At 29.6% G+C, this 23007-nt stretch overlaps 1 protein-coding gene across 3 annotated transcripts in view; it reads right to left on the minus strand.

The window, feature by feature from the left end:
* The window catches only part of LOC108905880 (PTB domain-containing adapter protein ced-6), a 104117-nt gene continuing 81110 nt past the window's right edge, over positions 1-23007 (minus strand). For all 3 annotated transcript variants that reach the window (XM_018708944.1, XM_018708943.2, XM_018708945.2), the window contains exons 2-8: positions 10906-11090; positions 7329-7568; positions 5262-5684; positions 4677-4853; positions 4111-4255; positions 2962-3079; positions 1-336 (exon numbers count right to left, since the gene is read on the minus strand). In XM_018708944.1, coding sequence (XP_018564460.1) covers positions 262-336; positions 2962-3079; positions 4111-4255; positions 4677-4853; positions 5262-5684; positions 7329-7568; positions 10906-11089 — 1362 coding nt within the window. In that variant the 5' untranslated portion in view covers position 11090 and the 3' untranslated portion in view covers positions 1-261. The remainder of the gene's footprint in view (positions 337-2961; positions 3080-4110; positions 4256-4676; positions 4854-5261; positions 5685-7328; positions 7569-10905; positions 11091-23007) is intronic.

A 23007-nucleotide genomic window follows, 5' to 3' on the forward strand; every position in this document is an offset into this window, starting at 1 on the left:
CCAGTTACCAATAATACTTATAATAAAAATATATAAATTTCAATGTATAACAATTATAGTGCAATTAAATATATGAAATTACTCTCAACTACAATAGTTTGCTTGACAAAATACATTTACACATTGCATATAAAAATATATTATTTTATAATTTGATCTAGGTTAGCATCACGAAATATAACTTGCCAATATGACAAAAAATATAACACTTTCAATCACTACGCATACTTAACTAACATTTCAAATATTTTTACAAATAACTTAGTTCTTCAGAGGGTCTAAACTTTCCAAGGAGAAGTCATCATTTCCGAAGCTGATTCCACGGCTAAATCCAGTCTGTAAAAGAAATCTTAGATAATGAAAAACTTCTAAACGGTATTAATTTAAAATACTTTCTTATTTTTCAAGTTAATGCAAAAACAGTTGACAACATGGGCATAGCCCTAATTACCTATTGAGACCTTTCTTTGGTCATACTTAATAAATGTCGACGATTACATACATTTATTTTTTCCCAACTAATTCACTTATAATCCAGAGAAAAATACAAAATAAAAATGTTAAGGTGTCTAATAGCTGTTTTACCTACATTGTGAATTTATTCACGAATTTAATTCATGAAGTCGCTTCGTGAAGAAATTGTAGTAGTACAATGCACCAAATCTGTTGTCAAATAACTTCATGAATTTATTCATGTAATTCTTTATGGATCAGAACATGTTCTAATTTTCGTAAATTTCTTCGTGAAGTTCAGAAGTACCGACCCAACAAATCTTCAGTCTCAGATCGGTATTGAGGTTATCAGAACTGGGAGTATTTTGACAAAAAAAATACTAAATACTATTTTAAATATAAAATAGTATTTTGTGTTTTGTAATTAAATTACTTTTATTATAACCCCAAAAATATTTTATATTTCAAATACTTTAATAAAGTATTTTGTATTTTAAAGAAGTATTTAAAATCTTCTAAAAGTAATTTAAATACTGACGAGTATTTAAAATTCTCGAAGTATTTAAAATACCCAAAATACCTACCAAAAACAAATACTTTTTGTCTGTTACATCTGGCAACTGGTGTAACATGTACTAAAAAAATTACGCACCTGCACGCCTTAGTGCATTCTACTCTGCATTCTGCAATGTGCATTGTGTTATTGCTATTCTGTCTACTACTTTCGAGGTCTATCGTCACTACGTCGGTCAACAGACAATCATCAAAATTTAAAATTGATTTCTTTTATCATTAGTGGGTTATTCTAAGAAAAACTAATAAAAAATTATGAGTAAATTGTATCCTGCGTCTCAGTAATCCAAATGAAAGTGATTGTTTCCAGATTCATGTCGTTTTTTTTTTATTTTTTGACGATCTTGAAATCGGGCTTGCCTTACACATCTAATATATTTTTTCAAGTCACATCTTAAGAGTTTTAGATTTAATATTTCACAATTATATTTTTAATACTGTAAACGAATATTTTCAATATACAGGGTGATTCACAAACGGTGATTAAAAATGAAACCTCGTATTCTTTGCTGAATTTTAAGGGATCTTTCGTATGAAGTTTTTATCTAGGACGCTTCGTTAGAAAGATATAGTGTGTGAAACTTAAAAAAATATTTCTAATTTTTAAAAATAATTTAAAATCTAGTAAGTGAAATAATTTGAAATTGGGCACATGTAAGTAAACATTGTCCAAAATCTGAGGCCATTTCCTAAAATTTAGATGCTCCTGTGAGGGAAATACAGAGTATCGGTAGCATATTCTTTCAAACAAAATAGTACGCCATTGCTTTATGGTAATAATCATGATATATTCATTTTTCAATTTTTTATAAATTACCATATGTTTTACCTGATTTTCGAGTAAAACGAACTAAAAACAATTTTACTTAAATGATATGACAAACACTATAATCATTCGGTTATTTAATTGAGTACAGAAATAAATAACATTAATCGTCATTTTAATGATTTTATTTGAGTAAATGCTCAAAAGTACCTCAATTTCCACAAACACAGACGAAACATCCTTTTCCTTCTAACTGCTATCGCAGCCTACTGTGTAAATTTAGACCGCATTTTATTCGAATATGGAAGTGTGTTTTCAGTTAGTTTTGTAAGTTTTACTCAAAAATCAGACTTTTTTCGAAAAACGTAAGAGAATAATAAGTAATTTGTAGAAAATTGAAAGACACGAATCCGAAATATCATGATTGCTACCGTAAAGCAGTGGTGTACTATTTCAATTCACCAAACAATACCATGTTTCATTTTTGGTCACCATTTGTGAATATGTATTTAATACATTCACCATAATTAAAATACTATTTTAAATACTAAGTAATTTATATTTAAAATACTTTGTCAAAGAAGTATTTTGTTTTTAAGTATTTTAAAATACTTTCGTACTGGTATTTTGTAATTAGTATTTTAAATACATTTTGAAAGTATTTAGCCCAGCTCTGGAGGTTATGTTGTTGGCATATGTAAATACTTGTGTGGCGTTGTACTACTTGTGTATTGTTTTTATTGATCTGTTGCTTACAAAAACTAATATTTATAAACAGTGTCAAAATGGTATTACTGTTGTACCATTACGTATATGTGGAAATGTAAGACATTTTTTTGAATGAAATTTGAAACTTATTTGCTACTTTGATTTGTTGGTAGAACTAATTTGTGTCAAAGAAATTCATGAAGTCGGTAGCAGTGTAAAACCAAACCCTTTATGAATAAATTCGTGAAGAACTTCGTGAATTTATTTGTGAATAAATTGTCAATGTAATCATGTTCTGCAATACTCAAATTTATAGATACAAAATTGACCGAAAATAGGCATGGAATTCTTTTAATTTGTAATTTATGGTTTTGCTGTTACTGAATACAGTATTCCCTTGCAGTTAAGAACTAGCAAAGGCCGGAAAACGTCAAAACTACCCTATTTTATCTCATTATTACCTTCATTTCAAGTATTCTCTTATCTAATAGTCCAATAGCATTTTCAAGGTCTTGAGGAGTAGCTGCATTTCCAAAATCACCCATCTCAAATGGATCCAGTATTTTGCCACTAGTAACACTAAAAATTAATGAAACTTGTAAAATTTACTTCCCAACAAAAATAATACACCACTAAAATGAGAACATTTTCAAAATTGATTTTACCCAAATGACTGTTCTAATTTTGACAATCCTTTTGATTAAAATAAAATTTTTAAAAGTTTATGCCTCAATTAAGATGCTGTGGTAGAATTTTTATCAAAATGCTAGATTTTGGTATATAAAGGGGGAAAGAAATAAATACTGCTCTTATTAATTTTATTTGTTAATGTTAAAGTTTTAAAATTAAAGGCACAAATAGTAATAAAAAATAAGTGACTACTTAAAAACCATCAAATATTAATTTAATTGTGTATCTCAATTAATAACAGAGATAACATGAACTATTTAAAAAACCCAATTATAGGATGTTCCAAATTTCGAAGAAAACAGTTATTCTCACTTTATTTCTCTCTATTTGTCCTGAAAACTGAAATTTGAATAAATAATTTTATCATGGTTGATTTCCTTGTCAATAATTATTCTAATTTTGACAATTTTTTTTTATAAATAAAAAATTTTAAAAGTTTATTCCTTATTTACAATGTTAAGAGAATTTTAACTGAAATTTTAGTTTCTAAAATATAAAAGGGGAAAGAAATTCAGAACCTCATCGCTATTATTAATTTTATTTGTTTGTTGTAAATATTTAAATATTAAAGACATAACAGTAGTAAAAAAAAACAATACAAGGAGACGACATAGAAATCAGTAACTATTAATTTAGCTGGATATCTCAATTAATAACAGACACTGTTTAAAATTTCAGGGATTATTCTCTTTTTCACTGTATATGTCCTAAAAACTAAAATTTCAATAAATATTTCCATCTTAGCATCGTAAGTGAGGAACTGACAAGGAGGCCTATAATTAATAAAGAAAACATACTTTGAAACTGAGACCCATTTTAAGAGTGCTAATTTTAATGCAAATTGTATATAGAAAAATATTTCTTCTAAGTAGACGTTGATTTAAGACTAGAAATAAAAGTAAATAGAAAAACGTTTATACCTGTTTGGAGAGGGCGTTAGAGCAGGTGTAAATGGTGTAGTGCCAAACAAATCTTGACCTGAAGTTTTGAAATCACCATTATTATTACCGTTATTGGTATTAAGGCTGAGATTACTACGTCTAGGTGCCTTCGGAGGTGGTGCAACTGAAATTTAAAATAAAAATAACATGTTTTTTCAGTAAAAAAATGAAAAATAAAGAAAGCAGTTAATTTTCCAGCACAATTACAAAATATTCACATACAGACAGACACAAACAATAACATGAATTACTGATAGTAATGGCAGAAAAATATTAACAATTTATAGCATCATCATCACTAATTAACATGAAGGATTTCTTCAAAGCAAAATTATTTAATTATGTATATAAAGGAAAAAACTACTATAATTTTAAAGGAAGGTTCTCACAAATTGATCAGTAAAATCACACATTTCAATAAAAACTGATTGTCAGTTTTGGTTTTACAATAACGGTTGTTCAAATAGGTGTGGAAAAAGTAACCTTTTGTTATATGAATGTTGTAGTGATGCAGTTTAAAAATTTTTCTTCTTGTTGATACTTACTTAGTGGTGGACTTGAAGTGTTGCCATTGGTGTTAGGGTAGAATTGGGTATTGTGGTTGTTTTCAAAAGATCGGGGATCAAAATCATTGTCATGTTCTAATTCATTTAATAACAAGCCTTCCAGTTTTGTGCCCACTGCAGGAGTATTTTCAAATGATCTTGGTGGTACGGGTGGAGCTAAAAATATATCAAATAAACAACTTGATAATTTACAAATTACAAATTTTATGTATTTGTTATTATAATAAAAGGTTATCTTAATTTCTAATTTATATCAATTTAAAATTTTTGCCAATTCTTAGTTATTTTGTTCTAATTTGTAATAGCATATGAAATAATTATGGGCAGATATGAAAAAAATTACATTGATAACTTTTAGTTTGTTATCATTTTAATATTAAATTAACTATATAATCATATTTTAATTATCATGTGAATATAATAAATTATATCACTTTTTATTAACAAATAGAAATGTGGAAATTCCAACATTTATTTATATATGAGAAAATCAATTTTTTTTTTTAACACACAATGGCGAAGAATGGAATTCCACTTTAACAATTCAATTGTTTAGAAAGTTACCTCCATTCGTGATTTCTGAATTAAGATCTAAAAGTTCCTTTGTAGTTCCATTAGTCTGATTTGAGTTATTCACAGTCGTATTATCACTAGAAGAGTTACTATTATTATTCAACGACGACTTCACTTCCAATATATTTCTGATATCATTCTTCCTCAAATACTGATCAAGTTCAGGCCTAATACTACTAAACTGAGATATTTCCAACAGCCTTTGTTTATAAACGTTGTTCTCTTGTTCCAACCTTTTTATCTTCTGTTGTGTGATCATCGCCCTGCGCTGGGATTCCAAGTCCTTGCCAGAAGTTTCCAGGAACCGTTTATAGGCTAGTTCGAAGGCTTGGCCAATTGTTAGTGTTATTTCCTCCGCCAGTTTATCTGATATGAAAACGAAACATTCGTGTGTGTCCTCAGCCTCATTATCAACTGAAAAAAAGGAAAATTTGGAATTAAAAAATAATTCTTTTTGTTTTACTGTTTACTACATACAATATACAGGGTGTTTCACATTTAATGTGATATTTAGCTACATCTGAGGTCGCCATAGTTAGAGAGAGGATAATTTTAAAATTTTAGGATTCTATAGTTTTCATGGATTATTTGAAATTATTTAAAAAATAGAAAATACATTTTTAAAGAAATTTTTGTGTTTATTTCAACAGGGAACGTTTTGTCTTCAATTTAATTTTCTTAAATATAAACCGTTTTGGAAAAGTTATTATCAGTTACTTTTCTTCACAGATGTGCGCTTTTGCATTTTTTTACAATTTCACGTCATGAAGCTTTTGCATATTAACAGACAGTTAACATATAACAAAATTTATTATTAATAATTAAAGTTTCAAAAGGTATAGAAATTTTAATTTTTGTCCATCTTTTGTTAATTTATGGAATTTTTAAATATTAAACATTAAAAAAATAAATAAATAGCACCAGTCTGAAACATTTTTTAAAGACTATTTTTTTAATACAATAATTCACAATATTTTTATGGTTTTAAACGTTTTTGTTTTATCACTATTTTTAAGACAAAATTAACCTTTGCTTAAGAAAAATATTGGCCCTGTATAAGTTTACGTATTTGTTTAATCTTTTTTTATTCACCTTTTTACATTTGTTATAAATTTCCTTCTTACATTTCCCTTTGACCTTTTGAAACACAAAAAAATTAATAGATATGGGGTTGCTGATTACTTTTCTCCAAAAAGTTGTATAGTGTCTCTTGTCACTTTGTACTGAATACTAATCTACAATGAAAATGAATGTCAACTGTACAAGAAATTTTGGTAATTATTCCTTATAAATTTTAATTTGATTTTAAAACATCTTTTTTTAATACATCACTGTCATTATCTTGTGACTTACTAGACTTGAACATGTTATTACAGAAAAATTCTCATTTAAGTAACAGCTCACTGTCTTTCTATTACTAAATAAAATGAAGACTAGCTCATCACAGCTGACTGCCAAATTCGTCTTACTTTTACAATTGTTTTAAATTACAAGTTAAATAATGTGCAAAAATAAAATACACCTTTAGTGTTTTGTCACACTATTTTATTTTATGGTGATATCTGAAAAAGTGGCAAATACGTCATTTTGAACAATAATAATCTTTTGATTTTTTTGCAAAGCTTATCCTTAGTTTAGTTTCTTACGCTAACTAACTCAAGTAATACACGAATCAAAGAGTTAAAATATATAAATTCTAAAGATATCTCTTTTTAAAACTGTAACATCCTGTATCTTCAAAGATGAGGGCTTTAAGGATAAATGTTAATATAAAATAGTTTCTTAAATTCAGAGAAGACATATATTACTTCTTAATTTTTGACAAACCTTTGTGTTACACTCGATATATATATTTTTTCAATAAATTTATTGATAGTGTCAATTTAGTTCTACATTGTCATTTTAGAACAATCAAATCATGGCTATTGACAAAGCGTATACAAAATTAGCCAACCTTGACTACTGAAATAAATGTTACCATGCAAGTAAGTATTAATTTGTTTCTTCTTTCTTATACTACGACACCTACATTACCTATTCATAAAATAAATAACTCACCTTGGTTGGGTTGCTTGGCTATAAATGAGAAGAATTTCTTTTCTCCTTTATCGTCCGCACAGTACGATATCCTGTGAAGTGGGAATTGGTGTAATATATTGTGTGTCCTAGGTTCTTGTATCGCTACCCCATCTATACTTATCGTTAGTTCAACTTTTCTCGTTTTGGCACCAGTTTCACTCTTACGTAATTGTTGGCTAAATCTTAATTTACGAATACCTTCTTTGACTACTTCTATACCTGGAAGAAGAATTGTCGATTTTAGAAACACACCTTTGCTGTTGTTACAAAATAAAAATGTGCAATTTTGTCATATTGTTGTTTATTTTTAAAAATGAAGCAAAAAAATCTCATGAACACAGTTCTAAAACTGTTAAATGAGTGTAAAAGATTCATTTGCTTTTTTTTGATTTTGTATAAGTATTTCTAATATTACTTTATGAAGGCTTTGCATGCCTCATACAAAAGAACCGTATACCAAAAATCAAGAAATTAATATATTTCCCGACTTTTTAATGAATAGGTACAATGTAAAAAAGCTATGAGTTTTCATTAAATTATATGCCATACAAAAAAATACCTAAGTCATCTTACAGGGGTTTTCAGGATTAATTGGCTAAATTTAAAATTTGAATTCGGGTAATTGAAATGAGAAAAAAGGTCCTAGAAAGGACGTTCTGAAATGGGTAGTTTTCGAATATTGAGCGTTTAAATTTGAATAAGAAACTCACATTTTTTAAGACGCTTCACAAAGTTATGCAACATGTATTTATCTAGTCAAGTAAAAATTAGTTGAATCGCATATAAATATGGTAAGCGATGGTAGATAGATAGATAGATAGACAGACAGACAGACAGACAGACAGACAGACAGACAGACAGACAGACAGACAGACAGACAGACAGACAGACAGACAGACAGACAGACAGACAGACAGACAGACAGACAGACAGACAGACAGATAGATAGATAGATAGATATATTTATTAGTGTTAGTACACAAAAAGTGTTTACACATGTCAAAAAAAAATTATAGTAGTATATATCATTATGAAAAAAAAAAAATAATAATAGTAAAATATACAACACAGTACACACACGCGTATAACAGTGTTGACACGTAACTAGTTCATAATTTAAAGAACAACGAAAATGGTAATAAAACAATACAAGTACAAGCAATAAATGGTTGTCAAATGTTAAAATAAAATGTTTGTAAGAGGACAACAAAACAAACAAACTGTAAATGATACATGTCAAAATAAGATTATGAGTAATGTAATAAAAAAAACCTGAAACAATGCAACTGAAGTGTGCGAAGCCTACGTCTTAGTTAGTCATATTAGGGTGAGATCACTTTTTAAAAATCCTTGCGAAGTATAAATGCGTTGGTTAATAGAAGTGTTTTATTATTATTATGTTTAATAAAGTAGGTTGAGATGACGTACTGGAGCTGGTAGTGCATTAAAAAACTGGATGCCCAGATATGATGTGCCATTACGTGTTATACTTAAGCAATGAAAGTTTAAATTTATGTCATTTTTATTTCTAGTATTATGAGAATGGATTTGGCTACGGACAATAAACGACTCTTCATTTTCTTTTACGTACAAAAGACACTGGAGTATGTAAGTACATGGTAATGTTAAAATATCAAGTTTCTTAAACAGTGCTCTGCACTCATCTCTGAATTTTAAACCAGAGATTATGCGAATGGCTTTTCTTTGAGTAGCAAAAACGGTATCAGCTGAAGGTGAATGACCCCCAAATCAGGATTGCATATGATATTTAGGAGTGAATAAGGCTATGATAAGCAGTAATTAACGTTTTTTGAGATACTTTGCCAATCAAGTTGCGGATTAAATAGATACCCTTAGAGATCTTATTGCAGAGGTAGTGGGCGTGCCTGTCCCATTGCAATTTAGGATCCAAATATATTCCCAGAAATTTTACTGCATCAGGATTGTTTACATCGTCTATTTCACGCAAGCTGAACATCAATTTTTCGGTCTTAGATGCGTTTAGGCATAAGTTATTTCAAGTAAACCAATGTAATGCGTCATTCTCGATTATTGGAATGTCTACCGTCAGATCATCCAAAACATTATTGGCTATGGATAAGTTAGTGTCGTCAGCGAAAAGAATTGCGAACACGTCATTTCTCACAGAAGTTGGGAAATCATTTATATACAGTAGGAATAGTAGTGGTCCCAGAACAGAACCTTGAGGTTCTGTTCTGTGAAAGTACCTACTGGAAGCTATACTATCATCTATGACCCCAGAAATGCGACACCACTGGATATTTTGAAAATGCTTTCCTGTCTATTTAAGAAACATTTTTGCCATTTTATTGAAAAAAATAGACCATTTTTTAATTAGAGAACCTAGTTGTTTAGCAAAAAAAATTTATAGATTTTTTCTAAACATTTTAACTACAATATAGGCATAAAAAATTATTGCATCAATGATTAATTTTTAGGACTCGTTACATTACATTGTATTTAATATCGTATTTTTAGTTTTTTCACCGAGCGATTCTGTTTTTGTAGAATAAATTATTGATTTGCAATTGCAAATTCAAAATCTTCTTAAATTTATGTGAAAACTGAAAAAGCGGCATTTAATTAACTTCATTTGAAAAGCCGCGAAGCCGCGACTGTTTCATCTTAGATTTTTAATAGACCTATTAGCAAATTTTAATTCCGTTTAAGTTTCCATTCACTCGGTTTTACGACCACCGCTTTCATGGCCGACTGGCAGTTTAAAAATAATTTAAATTGCTTAAATGCATTACACAGCAAGACATCACAACCTAGTCGTAATCGAGAATTTAAATTTGAATAGCAAAAGAGACGCCCTTGATGGAACATTACATTGCGTCATTTTTCTTTGATAATAATACCAACACTTCAAATCATTATGCAAATAATAATAAATCGATGAAAGATTCCAAGAATCTACGTAACCAAAAGCATTAATTGAAAAGTTCTTTTCATTGTCTTGTTCCTTTCGAAATATAAAGGACATTTCAAAATGTCAAACGATTTCTTTCAGGAAATCGTTTCAAAGGTTGTCAATTTTATAAAAATTCATTTTGTTGCTTACAGACATAATGTACCTACTCGATGTACGTGTGTGCAGAAAAAAATAATCTAAAACTAGAGCATGCAATAAAAGTTTAATATAAAATATTTAATAGCAAGGTATCCATTTATATTGACGTCTAGAGAGACTTTCTTCTTCACAAGAAATCTGTTACTGAATATTAAGTCCTCTAGCATGTATTTATATTTGCTGTATGCATTAGGCCAAGACATGGATCTGATTCTTAAATTTTTACGGATCAGTCGTTTCTAATTAGTAGTTCTTCAATATTTTTAGAAAAAATGGAGTCGATTTTAACCGAGACGAGGGCTTTGAATGCTATAGTGCACCAGTGCACACAGCAAATATAAATACCGACCAGAGAACCTAATCTACAATCTGAAAATGTTTCTTTTGAAATGTCAAGAAGAATTGTTCAGCCAAGGTAACATGTCGTTTTGAATTTTAGTCGTACATAAAATTAAAGATTACCTTTTGGTTGGTCCACGACAGTGTTGCCCAAAAATTTTACCAGATACGCTATGTGTCCCTTCTGAAGTGCTTCAGGAGGATGTATCCATTTTCTTTCTCCATTTGTGCTGCTGTTGTTATTGCTACTATTTTTGCCATTTAACTTCCCCTGTGTGTTTTGAGCCCATTTCAGTAATGTCGACATTCTGAAAAAAAGTAAGTGTTTTTAGTTTTGGTTGTGTAGGTTGTTTCAATAAGTCTATTACAATCTAACTGATGAATTAGTCTCTCTCAATTGACTTAAAAATATCAATATTTTTTCGTAATGTAAAGAGGATGGCTTAGTATTTACTCAGAATTTGGTTTTTATGTAAGTACAACGTATTCTTTTTAAAATTTCATATACAGGATGTTTCACAACATTGATACGAAACGCGAACTGAACAGACTTTTTCTTATTCTTTGTATTTTTCTACTTTATCCATAGCCCGTGAAAAATTTTATATTTGCTAACCTGATGTTTTTTCGACACCTTATATACGGATTAAAATAGATTACTGATTTATTTATTGTTGAAAAATTTTATATTAACTAACCAGATGCCGTTCTGAAACTATATATAAGATGTTTTATAAAATTGTCAGGCTAGTAGCACCAGCAGACTAGGCTATTGTACTTCGTTTATTTTTTATACTTTCTTTATCGAAGTTGTTTACTGAAAAACTTTATATATTTACCAACGTCTTTTTGAAAAACTGTATTTCAAGCTATTTCACAATAGTGATCCGTAGAATCGAAAGCGAATCCGACATTTTTAAAATTTTCTATTGTGTTTATTAAAGTTTTTTGGACAGTTTTTTATATTTAATAACTAGATGCATTTACGAAACAAAACGGATTTTGGACATTTCTATTTTTTTTTACTTTTTTGTACTTCATTTATTGAAGTCTTTTGGAAACCTAATATGAACTTTGTAATTTTTCTAAAGAAAGAGTTTGTGAGTTTAAAAATACATATAATTAATTAATAATACAAAACAGCTTTGTTGTAAAATTTGTTTCACATTTTACGTCGTATTAAAATATTACCGTACAATTTTTGACACGGGTTATTTTTATTGATTCACATTATCTTTTTTCAGACAAACTCCTGAACGGGATAAAGAAGTTATGTATGAGGTAAGTGAGTTTAAATCAATATGCTTTTTGAAAATGGAGTTTTGCATTGTTTTAAAGATGCGATTTCNATTGTCAGGCTAGTAGCACCAGCAGACTAGGCTATTGTACTTCGTTTATTTTTTATACTTTCTTTATCGAAGTTGTTTACTGAAAAACTTTATATATTTACCAACGTCTTTTTGAAAAACTGTATTTCAAGCTATTTCACAATAGTGATCCGTAGAATCGAAAGCGAATCCGACATTTTTAAAATTTTCTATTGTGTTTATTAAAGTTTTTTGGACAGTTTTTTATATTTAATAACTAGATGCATTTACGAAACAAAACGGATTTTGGACATTTCTATTTTTTTTTACTTTTTTGTACTTCATTTATTGAAGTCTTTTGGAAACCTAATATGAACTTTGTAATTTTTCTAAAGAAAGAGTTTGTGAGTTTAAAAATACATATAATTAATTAATAATACAAAACAGCTTTGTTGTAAAATTTGTTACACATTTTACGTCGTATTAAAATATTACCGTACAATTTTTGACACGGGTTATTTTTATTGATTCACATTATCTTTTTTCAGTCTGAAAATAATTTCAAGACTAACTCCTGAACGGGATAAAGAAGTTATGTATGAGGTAAGTGAGTTTAAATCAATATGCTTTTTGAAAATGGAGTTTTGCATTGTTTTAAAGATGCGATTTCTAAGAATACCAGACTTTCTAGAGTCCCTTTTTTTTCCTGAATTTATTTAAAATTTGGTTGGATTTTCAGACACTATGTAAAATATTTTATTGCAAAGTACCATTTCGATGCAATTTCCGGAAGTTTGCGAATTTCAAACAGTTTTACTATATTTTTAGCAGTAAAAGACAAACAATCGATTCTATGATTACGATAGACTAGCTTGCGATTTGTTATTAATGTCAAATATTTATGTTTGCATTGTAGTTTAAAATGACAGCAGAATAGGCAAAATTACTCAAAATTATCTTTGGAAATTCAAACCTATTGGAACGTGCGGTAGTAGACCGTATTTGGGGGCATCCCTCACAGTGTGACAGTATTTTCAAAACAAAAACAGTTTTTACTTTAACGAAAAATGATTATTTTGGGTGTATCGAGAGTGGGGTACACTCCACTCTAATAGAAATAATAGCCTTTTAAGTATCTAAAGCAATTGTCAATGTGAATAATGAAATGAAATGGTAATTCTGAATTTCAGAAAATCGCACATTTCAAAATTGTCACACTTATTGTTAAACACGTTGTATTCAAATAACAATATCACGAAAACTAAATGAGATATCAACAATCCCAGAACGGAGGAGGCTATGCGCAACGCAGTGCTGTCAACCGCATATCAGTAAATATCTCCATTAGCGTGTAATTCAAAAATTTCGGTTATTTTCTGAACAGACCTCGTATGTTAATATAATATTTTATATAGAAATTCACAAAACTCAAATCAGAACAATGGCACTTTGTGTTACGGGAAGGCGCCCTGGACTGTGCAATGTTTTTTTTTCTTCAAGCGTATAATAATACTTATATTATATAGTGCAACACCTCCTTTAGAAGCAGCCTATTGTTTAACTAGTACAAATATTTTTCATTTTTTAACTAGTAAAAAAATGTAACAATGTGTAGGTAAGTATCCTAGCAACGAATTAAAGATTCAAGAAGCTTTGACGTTTCATTAAGTGTCAGTTGAAATTTGATGTCGCGTCGGGTCGTTTTTAAAATGTCTGAAGAAATGCAGTGCACACCACCAGAATTACTGGAAATTGCAAATACATCAGTGGCAACACTTATACCAACAAAGTCGAGAAAAATTTATGAAAATGCTTATGATAAATTCATAAATTGGGCAAAAGAAAATAATGCACATATTTATTCAGAAAATGTGATGATAGCATATTTTACAAGATTATCCAGAACACTGAAAAGTTCAACTTTATGGGCGCAATATTCAATGGTAAAATCTAAATTAAACATAGAACACAATGTAAATATTGAGAAATATTCAAAATTAATTACATTTTTGAAACGACAAGGTGAAAATTATAAACCAAAAAAGTCGAAAGTTTTGTCTAAAAAAGAATTTGACGAATTCCTGAATAAAGCACCTGATGATAAATATTTAGCAACCAAGGTATGTACTTTTTAAATTATAGGTAGATATATATTTAACCTTTTTATATTTGTAATACAAAATTTTGTTATAATTTGTAAACTTCAAGTTATTTTATAGTATCCATTACGAGAATAATAAACAATTTTCGGAAATAAAGATAGCTCATTGGAAGAATGTTGTAAAAACTCATAAATATAGATGTCTTAAAATTACGTCATGTTTTAGAATTTCCTTGCATTTTCCAACTTTTTTTATTGTTACAAAATTAATAATTCTATATTTTTTAGGTTGCACTAATATTTGGAGTCACAGGAGCTTGTAGATGCGATGAACTCATTCAAGTAAAAGTTAATGATGTAAAAGATTTGGGAAATATAATATTAGTAAATATTCCCAATACAAAAACTAAAAAACATCGTTCATTTACCATAATTGGAGAGTTTTATTTAAATTTATACAGAAAATATGCTACTCTTCGGCCAAAAGACATAACTTTTGATAGATTTTTTATTAAATATCAAAATGGCCATTGTCATCGTGTTGTAATGGGCATACATAAAATTTCAAAAGTGCCAAAAGATGTTGCATCATTTTTAAGGTTGCCAAATCCACATGAATATACGGGGCATTGCCTTAGAAGAACCTCGGCAACTATCTTAGTTGATAATGGTGGAGACATTACAACCCTAAAGCGACATGGTGGATGGAAATCTACCAGCGTCGCTGAAGGATACATTGAAGATTCTGTAAACAATAAGAAACAGATAGCGATGAAAATATTAAACCCATTAGAGTATAATGAACCAAGTACATCAAGCGAAACTGTAAATATTGATCCTGAAAATAATTTAATCGAAGACTTTTCTGTTAATAATGGTACAATTGTTAACACTGAAACTGAGAACCTTATTACAAGTAACGTATTCAACGACAGAACTGTAAACTTTGAAAAAAAGACAGCCAGCAGCGCTTTAAATATCAACAACTGTACCATACAAAATTGCACATTTAATATTCATGTTAATAAATAAAGTTTGATGATAGACATGTAGGTAATTTAGATGTTTATTCGTTTAATTCAAATTAAAGAAAAATAATTGTTACATTTGTTTTTTTATTCATGAATAAAGTGGTTAAAACTGTCATGTTTAATTAATCAATAAAATGTATAAAATGTATAAAATAAATAGTATTACCTACCTACTGATTTTATTTTGTGCTGAGATTGAACATCGCGTTATCCGCTATAAATTTTCAAAATTAGTAATTTTTTATATTCACGCTTGAAGAAAAAATAGTATATGTCACTCGGAGTGGAAGGCTCATTATGTGTTTTGCCCAATTTGCTCAGCCTCGGCTAACGCCTCGGCGAGCAAACTTTTGGGCTCAACACATAATGATCGCCTTCTACTCCTAGTAACATAATATACTATTTTTAATTAGTTAACTATACGTAGCTTAGTAACGTTAACTTGGATCCTCTTTGGATCGCTACCAAGGATTATGAACATTTATACTTATGGGTTGAATTTCTTTTATGGTTCTGTTGTCAAGCAATAATTTCATTATTGTCAGAAGTGATATTTCTAAAGACCGTTCCTCGAATCATTTGTAACTATAATGTATTTTTATTCCAAGATTGGAATAGAAATGCACTTCTCAAACGTCCTTGACAAGATCTAAGTCAATTACAAAACATTGGCACCGGCAAAGTAATTAATGATGGCGATAAAGCGTTTTTAAACAGAAACGTGCAGTATTCATTATTACGAAATAAATACCTGTAGCGCAAAATAAAAACATAAATCTGGAAATGAATAAATAGCTCCATGCAATTTTTATAATTTCGACTGTGCGAATAGAAATTATGTAAACAAACACTTATGTATTGATAATAGTTAATCTCGAATTTGGGTTCCCAGAGACTGCTTAATACAGGAAATTGGCTAAGGGATTCTATTAATTTTATTAATTAATGTAAGAAGATTAATAATTAAAAACTAAAATTAATAGATACCTTCTTGGCAATCATTCGAAAACTTTCAAATGTTAAATCAACAGGGTTATTACACAAAACTGTTAGATGTTGACTTTGAAGATATCGGAAAAATAAAACATGATTTATTCAGAAATGTTCCTTTGATTTCATTATTAAGGCAATTTAATTTATAGTATATAAAAAATTTCATATGCCACAGTGCAATTGTCACTTTGACAGCGGCATAAGTTACCTGAAACTTTTACAGCGACATTTTTAATCAATTATCGCGGTGTCAGTTGCCAAAATAAATAGTTTGATATTTTTGTCAACAACTTACTGAATATTGAAACACTAACAATGAGTCGATTCGGCGAGTCTATACGAACAACTATAGTCAAATTGTTAATACCTGTGTGCCTGCTAATACAGTTGCGACTCAATCATTAATTAGGGGACAATTTTATATTTTTTGCGATTCGAAAGGATATAAATTTGAGCGAGATACTTCCATCGAGAAATTGAATCTAATACTGCAAGATTGGGCTTATATGTGAAAATGTGACGGAAAAGACTACAAAGAAACGGTAGTAAGCAACTTTCTGCAAAACCACTTATTTCGTACCTGAAATTGAAAATAATGAAAAAGAAAATGGACGTATCCAGTATAATCATCTATTTTCGAAAACGAGACAAGGCGGTGACAATAAATTATATGACAGCAAATGGATTACGCCTAATATTTTAGGGGAATATATTTGCCCAGTACACTTATTTAAAAACTTGATGGAAAAACGAGGCACTTCCATAACATTGGACAGAGTATTTCTTACACCAAATCCCTTTTGGAAGAAGAAAAATTCTAAAGGTTGGTATAAAAATGTGCCGATTATGGAATTAATGAAATTTCCAAATGGACTAAATGTTCTGCACAACGGATGGTATAGATTACAAAATTACAAATGACTCAAATCGAGCGGTAGCAGTTAGCGAATTAAGTAAAAGGGAAACTGAAGAAAAAGCTCTAATAGAAATACACATTCATCATCAATAAAGCCATACTTACAAGTTGACAAAGAGCATCATTCGAGCATTATTCAATCGATTCGTTTGGAAAAAGAACAAACTTCAACATCTACTACAGAAACGATTAGCTGTGGCACCCGTAGCGACATTAGTATTCTTCGTATGAATTTCAATAACTGCGCGTTTAATAATTGTACGCTCAAATAAACATGTATTTATTTTTATTATTTATTTTCATAAATAAAGTTTGTATTGATGTGTTACTAAATTTCTTATTCATTAAATTGTCCTGCCGAATTACACTCCATGTTTGTATTGATACCGGGTTTTGTGTTGTTTAAATTCTAAACTGTTTCCTTTAGCAATTTGACTCGAAAAACTGTCAACCTAAAACGCTCCACCTTCGATATCGCGTTTTTAATAGTTGACAGTTTTTCTTGTTTAATTGCTAGGCAACAGTTTCTCATTAAACAAACCAAAACCCAGTAAAATACAAACCCCTCTTGTGCAATTATAAGTGAAAAAACGTTGGTACCTAGTATCTCTGAAATTATTACTACTTAATTTATTTTTTAATAAAAGAAATAAATACTAAATGTGATAAAATAAAAGGTCCTGCGGAATATTGCTAAAAAAAAACGTTCTAGAAGTATTTATGACTGTAACTTATCTGAAAAATAATAAAATGTTCAGTGATACTTGTATAATTGAATCTGAATAATTAGATTTTTTTAATTCGAAGGAATTCACAAAACTTTCGAAATTTTTACGTCAAGATCTCGAAAGAACTAAACTTCAAACTAATTAGTAATTAGTGTTACTGCATAAACCGGTACTGAAAAGCAAGCACTGGTAAATGGCAAAACAATGGAATTTCCTAAAGATATATTGAAAACAAACTTCTTCAACATATTTTTGAGCTACCATTTCAGGGAACTCCTTCGCTAATCATTTCGGTCTTACAACATTGCAAGAAAAAGTTTCTGAAAATTCTACATGGAGAAAATAAATAACAAAAATAGTTCGGGTTGAGGTATTGCTTAAGTTTCACTTAATATTTTCGTCAAACAAACAAACAAGTGTTAAAGCAAGTATTTTATTGTATGAGGATAGTTTTAACGCTTAGCGCATGTGCGCTACTGTCGGTTCATGAGTTGAAGGACTAAAGAATGTCAGGGTAAATTGTTCAAAGAATATCTCGGTTTTGCCCCATCGACAGCTTTTCACCTTTCTGTTGCTAAGAAGTTCTTAGCCGTTGACTTGCATACCTGTCTGTGTGTCTGCAACAATTATTTCAATCGTACCACGTCATTTTCTGTTAAAGAAATGCTCCATGATCTTGTTGCAGACACACAGTCAACGGGCTTGTCTAGACAAGGTTCGATTCAATTGAACGGTAATCGAAGAAAAACTTATTTATCTGTCGAACTGGGAATTCAGCGGCTTGTCCGAATATGGAATTGTAAAAAATGCTGCTAGGTGACTGTGTGCTTTTACGAAGAATCTGGTTTTTGCCAGCGCGCTTCAGCTTTGTGATGGAAGATAATTATTTGCATTTTGTATCAGATAAAGTGGTTCATGGAATTTTTATTCTGTTCTGTTTGTTGCACAGCCTGAGGGCATTTAAAAACAGAGGTGTGACTAACACGGACATAAACCTTATTTTTACGTAAAGAGATAGTTGACGGCAGTATTCTGGATCTCTTTGTTCAAGAACGCGGGTTCAGTTCCCTCTTCCGTCAGTTTTTTTTATTGAATTCAAGTTTGACTCGGTTATATTTTTTTGTTTTTTTAATAGTTTTTGAGATACATAATTTATTAATCACGGTAATCTGTTGTTATAAAACTAAAATTATGTTCTGAATGTAAGAAAAAACTGGTTTATCAAATGTAAGAAAAAGAAAATTATATTTTCTGAAATAATGCGATGACTAATTTTAAACACTTTTTATATTAATTTAAATAATTTATTGTTAATATATAAAACTTGTATTTCCTGTCTGACCCTAATGATGTCATATGGAGATCAGTGTTCTGAAATTGAATGTTTGCAATTTTTTATCGAGGTTTTAATTTCCAGATCAGGTTTTTTGTAAATTTGTTGAAAGACATTTACGACTCAGACATACTACGCATTAAAATATACGAATACCAAACAAAATCAGACATTTATTGTCTTTGTTGGCAATAACTCACACTACACCACACAACAATGGAGAAAGTGTTTCGGAAAATGTATCTACTTGTATTAATATTAAAATCACGTCTATGTTAACTAACTTATCAGATGGTGTAATACTGCTTCTTTTCTACGTGATATCAAACGTATAATTTTAGTAGAAAATATAAGTTATTTAGCAAATTAGATCATATTTTGTTTTCAAGAGAATTGAAAAACAGGCGTTTGTTTTTAGAAATTTTATTTTGCCGAAATTGACGTTCGCTCACGCATTGAAAATTGTACTTGGAATTGAGATTTTTAAACATTTCTACTTATTTAAATTACTCGTATTCAATTCAGACATGTAATAAATAATGAACTGAAAAGAATACATTCAGTAAACTTATAATAGATTTGTGACAAAAATAAATATACTGATGGGGGATTTTCCAAAGTGTAAAACATGTAAGCATGTGTTTCTCGGAATTCACAATTTTTTTAATTATTATATCACTCATCTGGCCCGTAATATGCACAGATTAAGAAGTCCACAGGAGTGGCAAAAACAGTAGACCTTAACGTTACTAATGAATTGCGTTAATAAAAATACATATTTTGCTTTTCTTGACTACCATGAATTTATCAGTAATCATACACAGTTTGATCGAACTTTACTTAACCAGAAGAAGTGTGATGGTCTTTAAGATACTCAGGTGACTTTATTTTTCAACGGAGTCCACTATAGTAGTGATGAAGACAGAAAACCTTAACAATGGATCGTGTATAATCTGCACAGTGCACTCCGCCTCCTTTTGTTATTGTACTTCTTGAGGTGAGAGTTAACAACAATTTGTCCAAGACGCGGTACAATCCAGGAATCTGATTTAAAAAATTCTGTCAGTGACTTTATGATTTTTAATTAAACTATTTTTGCAACTAGAATCATTTTTTAAAAGCAGGTCTCTTGATAAAACAATAGTGAAAATACAAAGACATATAATTAATATGTTGTGGGTGAATCTTATAGGATTAGCCTAAAATGATGTTTAATAACAATGCTGAAATGGGAGGCAATTTCTTGACAAATTTGCAACATTATTTAATTTTCAATATCGGAGATATTGACGTTTTTATTAAGACTACTTGAATAAACCTAGATTAGAAGAAATTAATGTAACACTTCTGGAACGTAGAAGTTGAGATTGGTGCTATGGCCTAGTCAGCAGGAGGCCAGACCTTAGTCCCATTGAATATGTATGGGATATGATTGGAAGACAATTGAGAAACCATCTGAATCGGCCTAATAACATTGAAATAGGGAATGAACTGAATCAAAACGGCATTTGAATACTCTTTTTGAGCATGATACGAGAGTGTAATCAGAAGTAGAAGTAAAATGAATATTTATTTCCATACAGGATGTCCGCAAATTTCACCGACAACGTTTGAATGCATATTCACAACGATAAATAAATACGATCTACGAAAAAAAGCTAAATAAAAACTTTTTGGTTTTTTAGTTACAGGCCTTCAAAGTTGTCAAAAATAAAACCAATTTAATTAATAACTTCATAACCCTTTTGCCGATCGCGTTAAAATTTGGTACATTTATTTGGACTATTATGGAGTATTATTTCTTAAAGCTTTAGATATACTGGGTGATAGTTTTCTCCGGTTACCTTTCCCTTTTATCGGTCAAAACTTTTACAATGGTCGTATTTTTTTAAAACAAGCAGGAACATTGAAAAGGCCGTTTTATTTTAAAAAAATTGTCTCCTGAGAAAATCGCGTACAGAAAACCATTCTTGAGAAAAATGGCATAATTTGCAGGTCTGTATGTTTCGGTATGCATAGCAATGTCACGGATTTAAAATTTTGAGTTCAGTAGGCGATGAAAACAAGATAGACGTTGATTGCTACGGCTATCAGGTAATGCCATTATGGTCGTGTTTCTTTAGGATTCTCATCACTCCACACATGCAAATTATATATTATTTTTATATATTATTTATATTTATATTTTTCAATATTGTCTCTTTCTCTCTCTCTCTCTCTCTCTCTCTCTCTCTCTCTATACAAAAATAAAATTTTAAATGATGTGTTTACACACAAAAAGATTTTATGGTATAAACACCAAAAACTATATTTTTTCAAATTAATTTCTTGACACAATTCAGCGTACCGTTCATTTTTTTCATAGATATATCAAATACATCCACACCAAAAAATATATTTTTTCAAATTAATTTCTTGACACAATTCAGCGTACCGTTCATTTTTTTCATAGATATATCAAATACATCCACGGGACTTTATTGTATAAGGAAACAGTTGATTAAAAAAAATACGTGATATCTTGTGATGAGTATTTGAAAGACAAATTTAAAATTGATCTGAATTAGTGTAACAGATATCTTTAAAGTAACGTAAAACTTTGTTGGTGAATGTACTCCCATGTTTCAGCAGAACCCAAAAATTATTTGTCCTCTACAACAACCAGCATCTTATACGGCTTGACATCGCAAAGTGAATGCTGTAAGAGGTTATTAACTTCGGTAAAACAGCGTCAAGATACGTCTGATTTATCGTTGTCATGGAAGTGGTTTTGCACTCCCAAATGCAGCTGAGTGTCTGTATTCACATAAATGGAGGGCAACTGTGTCCTGATTGGAGAAAAATTGGCATATTGCATTAAAGAATAGGTGAAATATATTAGATTTTACGGCTTTTGCAACATCTTACTATTTTTCTATTTAATGGTATAACAAAACTATAGTAGAAACCAAGATTCTGACATTAAAATCAAATTACTTTGCTCTTTCAGGACAATTCAGAATACCCCGTACAGCTTTTCAAAATAGCTATAAATTACCCAAAATTATGTGCAATTTAACTAATTTAAATCATTACATATTTGATTAAAATAAAAAAAGTTATTCATGCATGAATATAGAATCTATAGGAATTATTGGTGTTTTCTGTGTATTGTAGTAAAAAAGCTTGTATTTTTAACACGCAATGTTTTATAAAAACAAGTAATTTTTACTAAAAATACTGTTTGTATTCATCAAAGTTTTGCCACAATATTTTTAAATTTGTTTATTTTTTAATTGCTTATTGTTAGTTGTTTCAAATATGATCAAAGAACACTTATTTATACATATACGTTTTTAAGTTTTGCGATATAAAAAATATTTTCTAATATTATTAAATAAATATTACGTATATTGATAACAAGGTTAATGACCATTGTCTCTACTGAAAATGTGCGCTGTAAAGTAAAATAGGTACTAATTTTATATAATAGTTGTTGTAAATCTATTAAATACAATAATTATGCAAATGTCGAATGTGTTCTAATTCAAACTTTATATTTATGCACAATGTAATACGTGCATTAATGTTTACTTCTCACGAAGAATAATGCACAATGCATCATAAAGTAATACATACGCTGAAAAATGCAGTAAGGAAATTATTAATACTTTTCTAGAAATGTAAAGGAATACAAATCTTTTACTAGGCGTAGATACAACGATGGAAATATAGCGTGTCCGTATTAAACCTACCAAACATTAGTAGATTCAAAAATAAATAGTCTGAGAATATGTTCTAAGGACTTTCTCATCAAGAGCTTTGGGATGAATTTTC

This window comes from Anoplophora glabripennis, unplaced genomic scaffold (genome assembly GCF_000390285.2).
Source record: "Anoplophora glabripennis isolate ALB-LARVAE unplaced genomic scaffold, Agla_2.0 scaffold228, whole genome shotgun sequence".
Lineage (NCBI taxonomy): Eukaryota > Metazoa > Arthropoda > Insecta > Coleoptera > Cerambycidae > Anoplophora > Anoplophora glabripennis.